Source organism: Sinocyclocheilus anshuiensis, unplaced genomic scaffold (genome assembly GCF_001515605.1).
Source record: "Sinocyclocheilus anshuiensis isolate Anshui unplaced genomic scaffold, SAMN03320099.WGS_v1.1 scaffold943, whole genome shotgun sequence".
Lineage (NCBI taxonomy): Eukaryota > Metazoa > Chordata > Actinopteri > Cypriniformes > Cyprinidae > Sinocyclocheilus > Sinocyclocheilus anshuiensis.
The window spans coordinates 471,211-485,428 of NW_015542391.1; the positions used below are offsets into that span (position 1 = coordinate 471,211).

General features: G+C 36.7%; 1 protein-coding gene across 3 annotated transcripts; it reads right to left on the bottom strand.

Annotated features, from left to right (window-relative positions):
• Positions 1–1,763: 1,763 nt before the first annotated feature.
• On the bottom strand, positions 1,764–13,372 carry LOC107692782 (BRCA1-A complex subunit RAP80-like). Of its 3 annotated transcripts, XM_016491969.1 has the most exons (16): positions 13,033–13,372; positions 12,608–12,683; positions 12,381–12,505; positions 11,605–11,862; positions 10,624–10,849; positions 10,367–10,584; positions 9,622–9,688; positions 8,418–8,512; positions 7,594–7,980; positions 7,142–7,387; positions 6,186–6,247; positions 3,118–3,233; positions 2,973–3,028; positions 2,605–2,815; positions 2,387–2,444; positions 1,764–2,260 (listed from the first exon to the last, which is right to left on the bottom strand). In XM_016491969.1, the coding sequence occupies exons 1-16, from the start codon at positions 13,138–13,140 to the stop codon at positions 2,092–2,094; spliced, it is 2,478 nt and encodes an 825-aa protein (XP_016347455.1). In that variant the 5' UTR covers positions 13,141–13,372; the 3' UTR covers positions 1,764–2,091. The 3 variants fall into 3 exon arrangements, with proteins under 3 accessions (XP_016347455.1, XP_016347454.1, XP_016347453.1); XM_016491968.1 differs by having other exon boundaries at positions 9,646–9,688; positions 10,367–10,849; XM_016491967.1 differs by having other exon boundaries at positions 10,367–10,849.
• Positions 13,373–14,218: the final 846 nt, after the last annotated feature.

Here is a 14,218-nt window from a genome sequence, read left to right on the forward strand (position 1 = left end):
CCAAGAGAGCATTGCAATAGTCCAGCCTGGACAGAACAAGAGCTTGAACAAGGAGTTGTGAAGCATGTTCCGAAAGAAAGGGCCTGATCTTCTTGATGTTGAATAAAGCAAATCTGCAGGACCGGACAGTTTTAGCAATGTGGTCTGAGAAAGTAAGCTGATCATCAATCATAACTCCAAGGTTTCTGGCTGTTTTTGAAGGAGTTCTGGTTTATGTGCCTAACTGGATGGTGAAATTGTGATGAAACGATGGGTTTGCTAGAACCACAAGCAGTTCTGTCTTGGCAAGGTTGAGTTGAAGGTGATGGTCCTTCATCCAGCAAGAAATGCCTTCATCCAGCAAGAAATGTCTGTTAGACAAAAGCTGAGATGCGAGCAGCTATCGTCGGATCATCAGGCTGGAATGAGAGGTAGAGTTGAGTGTCACATCAGCATAGCAGTGGTATGAAAAGCCATGTTTCTGAATGACAGAACCTAATGATGCCAGATGCCCTTTGCCAATAGGGTTGACAGGAGGATCGGGTGGTTAACTGCGTCAAAAGCAGTGGACAGATTCAGCAAGATAAGTATAGAAGATTTGGAATCCGCTCTTGCCAGACTTAGTGCTTCAACAACTGAGAGCAAGGCAGTCTCGGTTGAATGTCCACTTCTGAAACCAGACTGGCTGCTGTCAAGGAGGTTGTTCTGTGTGAGAAAGGCAGAGACTTGGTTGAACACAGCTCGTTCAAGTGTTTTTGCAATGAAAGGAAGAAGGGAAACCGGTCTGTAGTTCTCTAAAAGAGATGGGTTAAGGGTGAGTTTCTTCAGTAGTGGGGTTATACGAGCCTGTCTAAATGTTGAGGGAAAAACACCAGAGTGAAGGGATGTGTTAATGATGTGAGTGAGTGCAGGTACAACTGCAGGAGAAATGGCTTGAAGGAGATGAGATGGAATAGGATCAAGCGGACTAGTAGTAGGATGATTAGAAAGGATGAGTTTGGAGACTTCTGCCTCAGAGAGTGAAGAGAAGGATGTGAATGAGTGAATGTTTGCTGGTAAGATGTGCTTGACAGATTGTGGTGTGGAAAATTGTGCACTGATGTTTTTATAATATTTATATATACTGTATATATAAATAACACCATATATAAAATCTTTGCTGTTTATATATATATAGGCTATATTTATTATAGGCAATATACTGTATATTTTTTAAATAAATTCTTAAATAAATGCTGTTCTTTTGAACACTGTATCACAGTTTCCACAAACATATCAAACAGTCAACTGTCTTCAACACTGATAATCATAGGAATTGTTTCTTGAGCACCAAATCTGCTTAGAATGATTTCTGAAGGATCATGTAACTCTGAAGACTGGAGTAATGAACTTCCATTACAGGAAAACATTACATTTTAAAATATATTAAAAAGGAAAAGTTATTTAAATTTTTAATAATATGCAACAATATTACTATCAGAGATATAAATAATCAAGCTGGCCACTGGATGGCCTCTCTTCTTCCAACCCCTGGAGCGGAAGAGCCCTAAAATCTTAACAGCTTTTGTATGAAGTAAATATTATCTAATGTAAATTATAATGAAGAGCTGCAATATGCAACTTCCACAAGGTGGCGCTATTTCCACACAAATTACTGCATACAAATCTGACTGCTTATCCAAATGAACCTAAACCTTATTGATATGATAAGTTATATAGGCTAATAAAACAAACTAGATCAACATATTAATATTGCATTACTTTATTCCATGTGGTTTAAATATTACTACTCACCCTGTAGTTCATCTGCATGGAGAACTTGTGAAATTTCAGATTAAAATATGATTAAATTTAGCAAAATCTGACCACACCTTAGAGAAAAAAAACCCCCATATTATACACCTATATGGATGGGCGGTCAGGCAGATGAGCGATATATAGACAAATATCAAATCAGACTTTTCATGAGGTGCCAATATTATTTAATACAATTCTATAAGACAACAAAGAATTAAATAGATACATTTGTGCATTTTTCATTTTATAAAAAGCCATACAAATGGAGAGGCACTGAAAAGCACAGACACAAGCATGACTAAAAGCATGTTGACACTATTTTTTAAATTTTCTCTTTCTTGAGAGTCTTTGGATGTTCTTAGGGGAGTCAATAAGGCAGTCAGTGTTCTCTGATCCAGGAGTGAAGGCGTTACTGGTACAGGAAGTCATCGCTAAGCAGTCTACACTTTCAGAAGTCCCCATCACCGTAGGATCAGCAAGGCCACTGGGGAACCATTTATGTAATAATTACTGTACAATTAAAATGTCACGTTTTTTTTATGACACTGCTATTTTAATTTGTTCAACATGTTTAATGATTTTTCAGTGTTTTAATGTTTGTGGGACCTACTTGCCAGATTGCTGTGTTTCATCAAAATTTATTTTGGTCCTTTTCCTTCGGGCAACAACTACAATAACAAAATAATTAACTTCACACATTTCTTGACCTATTCCACAATTAACAGCCATGTTGGCATCATAGTATTTGCATGCTGAATTCGACTGGTCTTCTTTCTTACATCTATTTGCTTACTGAAAAGTTAAAAAAAGTGCTATTAGAGAGCTAACCTTGTGATTGCTCTTCCTGGTGGTCTGCTTCACCATCACAGTAAGCCGCATGTATCTGGATCTTGCTGAAGGGGAAGAGTTTGGAGCACATGGGGCATTCCAGCTCCTGACTGTGAAGAGGAGCTGCCTCTTGCGCCATCTCCTCCTCTACAGCAGGTGCACCTCCTCCCTCCTCTACCTCCATCACCTCACTGCCAGCATGAGACTGGGGCTGTGAATGAGGGATGCTCACTTAAAATTATAAGGTCTTATTGAAATTCATTCAGATCCTGTCTGGTTGTAAATGAAAGTCTATATGGTCTGTTGCATGAGGTTCCTTTTAGGATGCTGCATTTGGATTGGAACAGAGTTGTATGGTGCTACTGTACCTGTGCAGGACTGGTCACCATTAGTTCTGGTGTGCTGTTTTGAGTCATCTGAGTCTCTGTATGAAGAACATGCAGCTAAATTAAATTTATACCAGTGGAAAAGGTTTCATCATCTTCTGAAGGGCTGGAAACTTCAGTCACATACCTGGACAAATGATCTCATCCTCTTCACAATGCTTGTGATTCTGGGCCACTTCTTCCTCCGGCTCAGCTGAACATTGTATTTGAGTTTCATCTGAAGTATCCCATGGAGCACTTTTCCTGTCAATGAGATGTGTTAGGACAGCTTTATAATGCTGTTGTGGTGCTATGTGTCCTTTCTTTCTAAAGTAAATCCCAGTCCACTTTCACTGTATGGAAAACAAGAGCTGAAATATTCTGCCAGATATTTACTGCCATTATCTTTATTTTCAAAAAATAACTCAAACACTACACACTGTACAACCTATTCAACCAATGTACAACCTATTTTTTGCAGGATTCTTTGAAAAAATTGCATGTATATCTATACATCTATACCTATATATATATATCTATATCTATCTATCTATCTATCTATCTATCTATATATGAAGAGTTCAGATGCAAAAGCCTCTAAGTGCCATCTGAAATTTTCATTTAAAATGAGCATTTTTATCAGACTCCTATATTTATGTTAATTTATTTCACTTTAATGGCATAGAAAAGACATATAAATTGCCATTAAAGTAAAATTACTGAACCTAAACATAGGAGCCTGATAAAAATGCTAATTTTAGAAGATAATTTCAGATGGCACTTAGAGGCTTTTGCATCTGCTCTTCATATATACACACACATACATACATACATACATAGATATATACACCTATACACATACATACACATATATACATATATATATATATATATATATACACACACACATGGATAGAATGGAGTTAAGGGAACGAGACACCTAAAAGGTTACCTGAAAGATTTATTTAAAGCGGCAGTAACAGGCTCCTCACAGCTGAGGAAAGGGTTTTTTTCCTGTTGAGAAAGCAAACAAGCTATCAGTAACAGGTGCAGCAACATTCTTTACAACATTTAGTCTTTGTTCCAGTATATATAATATATAATAAATCATCTTGTGGTTGATGATGGTATTACACCAAAATACAAGTTAAAAAAAACCCTATATCCTATATCCTCCCAGCTATAGACATTTTCCCTCTTTTTTTTCTTCTTTCCTAATAAATTAATGTCTCAGGAGAACTTTAGGGATTCAAAACAGAATATGAATTTTTATTACAAAACAGGATATCGATTTCATACATGTCCTCTGTAGAGGACACCAGGACATAGAGCATGTTTTTTTTTTTAGACATTTTGGGGACACAAGTGAATAAGGAAATGAATTGTATCTCTATCTCTCTCCAAATAAATAAATATATTCCTATGAAATTCTTATAAAAATGTTGCCAAGTTGTTACTCTCATTAACACGCGTTTTTTTCTATGTATAGATACAATGCATAGAAAAGGAATATCCTTTTCTATACGTTTAAACATACTGTATAAAGTAAAATAGTATATCAAATCGTTCTGTAATATCTTTCATAACATAAGTTGAGAATCATCTTTGTACAAAGTTTCATTAAAAAAAATTGGCCTAGAACTTGAAAATTGATTGGTGAATAAAAACCTTGTTTTTGCCTACAGTGTCTTTTTTCCCTAATAATTCCATCCCTCTACAGAGGATACAGCATATAACATCAATAAAATATCTTTCTAAAAAAAAATCACAAAAGCTACCTGGAGCCATGGATCCAAGCAGACATGCTGAAAATCTGACTGCATAATCATTTCAAACAGTGACATTCCTAGATCTAAACAGCAAACCCAATGACAGAGGTTAGAGTGATATCAAGAACAATATACTAACCACTTGCTCATCATTTGTCTCTGGAGATGACAAAACTACGTATGTTTCACTCTGTCCGCACTCAGCATCCTCCTGTGACCCCACCACAGACTCCTCCTTGGCTTCGTCCTTCTCTTCTTCTACTTCAGTTCTGTTATTTTCTTTCTCTGCCTCTTCTTCATTCTCCTCCTCATCCTCTGACAGCTGAGGAGCTCTGTGGCGCTTCCATCTCCTTGCACCAAATGGCCTCACTGAGCCAGGAAACACCTAAATAAAAATATCGATCATTGGGCAATCTACATTAAAATATTGTATTAAAAAGATATTGTTACAGTGGTCTTGGCAGCCATAAAACAATTGTGTCACATAATTCATCTTCATGAGGAAAGTTGGTAAGTATGAGTTCCTATGCCCCTGAATATAACTGTTGTAAATGATGTTTTGACTGAATGAATGCAGCTTATGTCACTCACTGGCTGTCCCCAATCTGCTTTGTGCAGCAGCTCTCGCTGGGCCTCCTTCAGGCTCTTCTCGTACACCTCCATTTGACACATGATCACACGTGTGTACTCGTCCGGGTTTTGCCCCATGGGGCAGAAAGGCACACCCCAGTAGTAAGAAATAGTGCATTCTCCTTTTTCCACTGAAGAATGTGGAGATTTACAGTCGGAGGATTTGAATTCCACACCCTTGGATGCTTTCGAGTCCTCTTCCAGGACAGACCGGGACATCTGCGTGTCTTGTGTAGAAGAATAGAGTGTGATGGTAGCTGGAGAGATGCAGGACTGGGTTGGGGAAAGCTTTGTCTTGATTGGCTTAAAAATCTTTTCCTTGCACAACACTGGGCTGGGGGAAAGAACCTGGAATTGACAACATTTTCCAATTAAGAACCATATTCTGGTTAAACCTTGCTGTTCACATGTTCTATAGCTATTGGAATATTCCTGTATACACATAATAACAAGCATATTTCCAATAAACTATGACATGCACATACTTTTTCTATCTGTTTGTAATGTATCTAACATCACAAAAAATATTTTTTTGTTTGGACATACACAGATATGAATGAATGAATGTTCATTTTATGGTTGCCATTCTGACCCAAAAATCTGAATAGAGGCATATGCCAGATGTTGTATTATCTTAATCTGGTTATGGCAATAAAGGGCTTTCATAATAGGAATATGACCACACATGGATGGAATGTGTAACATAAGTTGCAAAAAGCTACTTTGATGGAAATATAAACACCAGAGCAATCTTCAATTGTGTTTTTTTTTTTTTTTTTTTGGAAAAAAAAAAAGGACGAGACACCTAAAAGGTTACCTGAAAGATTTATTTAAAGCGGCAGTAACAGGCTCCTCACAGCTGAGGAAAGGGTTTTTTTCCTGTTGAGAAAGCAAACAAGCTATCAGTAACAGGTGCAGCAACATTCTTTACAACATTTAGTCTTTGTTCCAGTATATATAATAAATGGTGCGTCATCTTGTGGTTGATGATGGTATTACACCAAAATACAAGTTAAAAAAAACCCTATATCCTCCTGGGACCCAGCTATAGACATTTTCCCTCTTTTTTTTCTTCTTTCCTAATAAATTAATGTCTCAGGAGAACTTTAGGGATTCAAAACAGAATATGAATTTTTATTACAAAACAGGATATCGATTTCATACATGTCCTCTGTAGAGGACACCAGGACATAGAGCATGTTTTTTTTTTTAGACATTTTGGGGACACAAGTGAATAAGGAAATGAATTGTATCTCTATCTCTCTCCAAATAAATAAATATATTCCTATGAAATTCTTATAAAAATGTTGCCAAGTTGTTACTCTCATTAACACGCGTTTTTTTCTATGTATAGATACAATGCATAGAAAAGGAATATCCTTTTCTATACGTTTAAACATACTGTATAAAGTAAAATAGTATATCAAATCGTTCTGTAATATCTTTCATAACATAAGTTGAGAATCATCTTTGTACAAAGTTTCATTAAAAAAAATTGGCCTAGAACTTGAAAATTGATTGGTGAATAAAAACCTTGTTTTTGCCTACAGTGTCTTTTTTCCCTAATAATTCCATCCCTCTACAGAGGATACAGCATATAACATCAATAAAATATCTTTCTAAAAAAAAATCACAAAAGCTACCTGGAGCCATGGATCCAAGCAGACATGCTGAAAATCTGACTGCATAATCATTTCAAACAGTGACATTCCTAGATCTAAACAGCAAACCCAATGACAGAGGTTAGAGTGATATCAAGAACAATATACTAACCACTTGCTCATCATTTGTCTCTGGAGATGACAAAACTACGTATGTTTCACTCTGTCCGCACTCAGCATCCTCCTGTGACCCCACCACAGACTCCTCCTTGGCTTCGTCCTTCTCTTCTTCTACTTCAGTTCTGTTATTTTCTTTCTCTGCCTCTTCTTCATTCTCCTCCTCATCCTCTGACAGCTGAGGAGCTCTGTGGCGCTTCCATCTCCTTGCACCAAATGGCCTCACTGAGCCAGGAAACACCTAAATAAAAATATCGATCATTGGGCAATCTACATTAAAATATTGTATTAAAAAGATATTGTTACAGTGGTCTTGGCAGCCATAAAACAATTGTGTCACATAATTCATCTTCATGAGGAAAGTTGGTAAGTATGAGTTCCTATGCCCCTGAATATAACTGTTGTAAATGATGTTTTGACTGAATGAATGCAGCTTATGTCACTCACTGGCTGTCCCCAATCTGCTTTGTGCAGCAGCTCTCGCTGGGCCTCCTTCAGGCTCTTCTCGTACACCTCCATTTGACACATGATCACACGTGTGTACTCGTCCGGGTTTTGCCCCATGGGGCAGAAAGGCACTCCCCAGTAGTAAGAGATAGTGCATTCTCCTTTTTCCACTGAAGAATGTGGAGATTTACAGTCGGAGGATTTGAATTCCACACCCTTGGATGCTTTCGAGTCCTCTTCCAGGACAGACCGGGACATCTGCGTGTCTTGTGTAGAAGAATAGAGTGTGATGGTAGCTGGAGAGATGCAGGACTGGGTTGGGGAAAGCTTTGTCTTGATTGGCTTAAAAATCTTTTCCTTGCACAACACTGGGCTGGGGGAAAGAACCTGGAATTGACAACATTTTCCAATTAAGAACCATATTCTGGTTAAACCTTGCTGTTCACATGTTCTATAGCTATTGGAATATTCCTGTATACACATAATAACAAGCATATTTCCAATAAACTATGACATGCACATACTTTTTCTATCTGTTTGTAATGTATCTAACATCACAAAAAATATTTTTTTGTTTGGACATACACAGATATGAATGAATGAATGTTCATTTTATGGTTGCCATTCTGACCCAAAAATCTGAATAGAGGCATATGCCAGATGTTGTATTATCTTAATCTGGTTATGGCAATAAAGGGCTTTCATAATAGGAATATGACCAAATATTCTGAATATGTCTAATACCCCTCTGTTCAACTGACCGGCCATTAAACATGCAGTTATTTTAATACACAAACTACTAACTATAAAATTACAGTACCTACCTCTTCACTGGCATTATCTTCATCATCATCATCTGTTAAATGCAAGACCATGTGACTAGTAAATTCATTCCAAGACTGAGTGTTTGGAGCAGTTTCTGCAGTTTAAAACACAATGAAATGATTAGGGCTAATTCAAGCATTCTGCACAAAATCACATATAACTATCATACACTACAGTACAAACGTTTGTGTGTGTTTTTTGTTTTTGAAAGAAGTCTTAAACCCCATTCACACCAAGAACGGTAACTATAATGACATTAGCATCCACACCAGTGAACGATATCGTCTGTTTATTCTAAGCGCACGCTCGTCTGACGCTTTAAATTCTCAAGCTCGTTATAGCAGGATGGAATCTGATTTGGTGTCAATGTTTGTATCGTTCATCAGCTCAAAAAAATAATTCTGAAAGTGATTCCAACGATATTGTTTCTCTGTGCCTTTATCGTTATAGCTGTGGTGTGGTCTCTGCTAATAGCAGGATGGAATCTGATTTGGTGTCAATGTTTGTATCGTTCATCAGCTCAAAAAAATAATTCTGAAAGTGATTCCAACGATATTGTTTCTCTGTGCCTTTATCGTTATAGCTGTGGTGTGGACTCTGCTATTCTTTAATATTGAGAACGATTTTTAGAACTATATCTTTATCGTTATCTTTATAGTTATCGTCCTTGGTATGAACGGGCTTTAGACATTTTTTGTAAGAATTTGATGAATAGAAAGTTTGACAGAACAGCATTTATTTGAAGCACAAATCTTTTGTAATCTATTTTTACTGTCACTTTTCATCAATTTAATGCATCCTTGCTAAACAAAATTATGTATTTCTAAAAAAATAATAATAATGAATTTAAATTTGTATGGAACCATTGCACAGAGTACCCAATAACTTGACAGGCCCTGTCGGCAGGAACCAAACTCGCTCTGTGTGGTACCAAATACTGCAATACACTGCTCAGTCTTGCAGCAACAGTGGGTCAACCACACACTCAACTTCAAGCATTAAGTAACTGCTTTTCTGTTGTCAGAAATCACACTCAAATTGCCTTGATTCTTTACTAAACGCTAAAGTATTTAGTTTCATACAACTATATGGCCTTAAAGAACCTGTGCATCCTCATACCACTTGGAAATGAAGTATGCACGTTAATTTGTATTTGTGCATTGTAAAAACATGAAGAGGAGACTAGTGCAAGAAATGGCATACCAGTGTCAGATTTTACATTCTCACCCCGAGTGGTCTGATCCTCCACTTGCTTTAGATTAGGGGTTTTCTGTTAAAATGATCACACAATAGAGTTAGAACACAAATAGAGTAGAAAATGTCAGTCAGGGGTGCTCAATCTCATCTCTGGAGATACAGGCCAAATCCCAATTCACATACTATGCATCCTATACAGTATGTGAGAGAATCAGCAACATAGCATGCCAAACATTTAAAGATACCATACTATTTCTTCAGATTTTTACCTTCCTGGGTAGGTCTCAAGTAGCAGGATTGTGCCATTTTAAGTCAAACTCATTTTTTTAAATGATTAGAACGTTAGAAAGGATTAATCCAAAACTTAACAAGGTAAAGCTAGTCTTCTACAAATACAAGTGACTTATAATATAGTTCTCTGAGGAATACACACACTACCATTCAAATGTTAAGGCGTAAGATTTTTTGAATTCTTTTGAAAGGAAGCCAAGGCTATATTCATTTGATCAAAAATGCAGTAAAACAGTAATATTCTGAAATATTTTTACAATTTAATATAAATGTTCAAGATAGTTAAAAATAACAGCATTTATTTTAAATAAAAATGTTTTGCAACATTATAAATGTCTTTACTTTTTTTTTTATCCTTGATGAATACATTTTTTTATTTATTTTTTTGTCCAAACAAAACCCCAAACTTTTGAACAGTAGTGTAACTGCTAAACCTGTCATTCTAAGATGTCCTACTTACACTTGCTACAGTGACATCTTCAATGCTGTTGTTAGGCACGAATTTGGGGCTTGATCTTCTAGAAGGTGAAAGGCACGTATCTGGACCTGTGCTCAAATCTTGGCTTACTTGTGTCGGTAAATGAGTATCTTCATCAGATATTTGAGTATCGTCTTCACTTGCATTAGTATTTTTACAGCAGTCTTTGTCCACTAGCAAATACATTTTTCGTTTGAAGTCTTTCTGAGTGAAGACTGGGCATTTGGAAAAGGGCAAATCTTCCTGCTTGGGGGATGTAGCAGCAGCGCTGTCCTGTGTGTGAAAATTTGAGTCTGTGCTTGCCGGGATGAGGTCCTGACTCAGTTTCTCTACACAAACTACAGGGTGACGAATGAAGCAGCCATGCCCGGTGAAGAGAGGGGATGTCTGGGACTGGGAATCTGAGACAGATCTGAAGAGCTCAGGAGTGTTGCTTATGTCTGTCTGTTTATCTGAGGTCTTGTCCTAGGAAGATGCATGAGCATAAGGGAAACAAAGGGGAAGGTTAATACTTTTGTAATTAATCCTGTAAAGCCTGACCAAAAAATGTCCATGTCCAAATGTTTTTTTTTTTTAAATGGAAGAGTTTGTTGAACCAAAATCTTTAAAAAAGTTAGCATATGTTTGCATTTTTTTTGAGTATCATATTTGATACATCAGACTTTTACGGCTCATATAGTATCATAAAATGAGAATACGGAGCTCATACCCGAGAAGGAAAAAAAAAACACCTTTCAGTAATGCTTGAAATGAAAATAATTGAGAGATATAGCAGACTACTTATATAAAATGCATATAAACCCCAGTTGTCACTCTATATCTCCAAATCATGTCTTAGTAAGATGATATTTCAATGATTAGCTTTATGATCAAAGCTCTGTAATTTTTGTTGTGGGGCAAAACATATCATGGAATGCAATACATTACAATGATGACTGAGAGATATACATCAAAAGCCTGATGTTTCATATTTAATATTTACATTTTAATAGTTTAAGATAGTTTTAGAATTATAATAAAGGGCCTAATAAAGTTTAAACTGTCAATCAGACACCAGGAGGCATATAGAAGATTGTGTACAACAGATCAGCAACATTTTGAAAATGTTGATAATTTAGAGGCCTTAGAAATGTGCATATGAAATATGATAAGGTTTTACAAGGTTACGAAGAAGACAATAACTTGATGATAAAATGTGAAGCCATTTCATAACAACTAACCAGAGTGGTAGCAGAAGGACTGGAGACCTGAGATGGAGAACTCCTCGTTGAAAGATGTGAGGAGGTCGCCTGTGATAGATCAGGCATTTCTGGAAGCGGACTAGTCGTTTCCCTCTCATTCTCACTGTGTCTCTGATCTCGGCCGGGGTACGACAGTTTTCGTCTCAAGCGTGACATCGCATTTGTTACATTCTGCTGTGGTTGATCTGTAGAGCTGGCTGCTTCATCTTGACCCTCCGATGCTTTTACAGGGCTTTCCTGAAGAAATACAGGCAGCATTTTTGATTAATACCATTACGCTCTTTGACTGGTCAAACCTATAAAAGAAACTTGTAAAATTTAAGGCTGGAATACACTACACAAGTTTTGCACAAATTTTTGTAGTCTAGACAAGTCAACGCTACTTGATGAAAGACAGAGCCAGTCTGAAGATTTTGGCCAGCCGGATTGGACAGATTTCACTGAAAATCACGTAGGGTATAATAGGCACAGATTCATGTTTGATATTTTGAGATGATGTTAGAATTTATATTGGGCTTTTTTCATGCATCTCACAACAGCGAGGCACATGTTTCTAAGTGAATTTGTTCGTTTGTTTTCGGAATGACTTAAAGTCTAGTAATGTTGAAGTAATGACTTCAAGTCTTGTAACGACGCTCAGTTTTCTCCAGTTACAAATTACAAAAGTGAACGATGCCTAGTGTTTTAAAATCTGTTCCAATTTTAAATGTCATATAATGTATAACAGCCATTATGAGAATAAACGTTTCACCAACATTAAGACTTTCTGTTATGGCCTTTTGTATGTTGTTGTCTTCCTGCTGTAGTTTCTGGGAAGCATTGTTTGCTTCTTGAGCACTAAGTCTCATGGCCAGGTTCAGCATCTCTTCTTCTGTCATGTCTGAAATCACAAGTAGAACAACACAAACAGGTCTGAATCAAATGCACACCTAATTGTTCAGGCAAAATTAATGATTTGTTGTGAAATTCTGAGTTACAGTACCTCGTAGTTGAGATTTATTCTCCCTTCGTTTCCACCGGGCTGTCCGAGAGGACCTTTTAAGTGAGCAATCTTCCTCCTGAGGATATAAAGGTCAAATTTCAAGTTGGTCTATCATTCCTTATAATTTACCATTATGATTTACCATAAACTTTCATAGTTAAAGGGGGTTCTTTGGAAGATTCAATGGAAGACATTTTTTTTGCAGTTCCATTTTGTGATGTTATAGGAACAGAAATTAGCACAACATACCCAATACTGAATATCTAGAACTAACAGTGAAATGTATTAGAAACAATTATTACCATGGTAATTATTTAGGAAAAGTTGTTGCTGTGCTGTCCCATTTAGATAACTCTTAAACCACACAGAAACATTTAAACGAAGCCAAACACATAGTATGTGGTTGTCCACTTTATACACAGTACCTCTTCATTTTCAGAATCAGATATGACCAGGGTCTCTTCATTGTGCTCCACTCTGCTGACTTTCGCTCTTCTTCCGCCTTCATCCGTTGTGCGCTTCCGGCGGGGCATCCTGCCGCGACCTCAACAACATTAATTCTCTCGGTGTCCACCTCTAAACACACTCTCTGAGACTCTTAACTGCTCATAAACTTTTACTGAACACGTTCAATGTTCATATTCGATAATACAACGTTAGTTCGGTCGGTCAAAGGCTCGAAAAACAAGGACTTCGATTCCAAGCTATTTTCACAAGCGGTTGTCATATCACGTCACGTGACATGAGGGACAAGGAAAAACGTTACGTCACAACCGACAGCGCGCGAACTGGCACGACTTTTTTTTATTTGATGGGAAGTTCGAGTCATTTCCGCGAATCGGTTTGTTTCAAAGAACTGGTTCAAAAGCGATTCAATGATTCTTTTACGTCATTACAACACGTCATTACGTTTTAAAACGCCACTAAATTTGATGGATATAAAATGTGTTAAGTCATATGTAATATTAATAAATTTTAAGTCATATAGTCACCTTTTTTTTTTTTTTTAATTAAGGATGTCCATTGTAACTTCATGTGTCACAATTCAGTTTGAAGCCAAAATTCAGCTCACAAAATTTTGAACTAGGAAAAAGTCATTTCGAAACTAAATTGAATTTACATTTACAACAAAACTGTTGTTCAGTGAGTTGTTAGCTCGGATTCAAACCCATTCCTGAACGGATTTTGTGAACAGTGTTGGGGAAAGTTACTTTTAAAAGTAATGCATTACAATATTGCGTTACTCCATAAAAAAGTAACTAATACGGTACTTAGTTACTTTTTTATGGAAAGAAATGCGTTACGTTACTTTTGCGTTACTTTTTAAATCTGGACAGGGCTTGCTTGTTTGTTTTTAAAATAAAAAAGTTATATGTTTGGCGATTATAAAAACCTTTTCAAACCAAAAGTTAAATGAATGATTCAGGCTGAAGGAAATGTAAAGTTACGTCTGTACAGTAGAATGCAGAAGAAGAAATTTCAACACACTTCAGCAATAAAAAAAGACACACAAATGTTTGGTAATTTTTGCTTATTAGTACGGTTGAACTGGATCATCGAAGGTCAGAAGCAAAGACATTGGTTAATAGAATGGGATTAAATACATAAAGC

Excerpts from the sequence above, each read along its gene's own strand:
- LOC107692782 (XM_016491967.1), bottom strand. The coding sequence starts at position 13,140 with ATGCCCCGCCGGAAGCGCACAACGGATGAAGGCGGAAGAAGAGCGAAA. Across the intron at positions 7,981-8,417 it reads AAGATAATGCCAGTGAAGAG|GTTCTTTCCCCCAGCCCAGT; the intron begins GTAGGTACTGTA and ends TGTCAATTCCAG. Across the intron at positions 3,234-6,185 it reads GCTTTAAATAAATCTTTCAG|GAAAAGTGCTCCATGGGATA; the intron begins GTAACCTTTTAG and ends TCTCATTGACAG.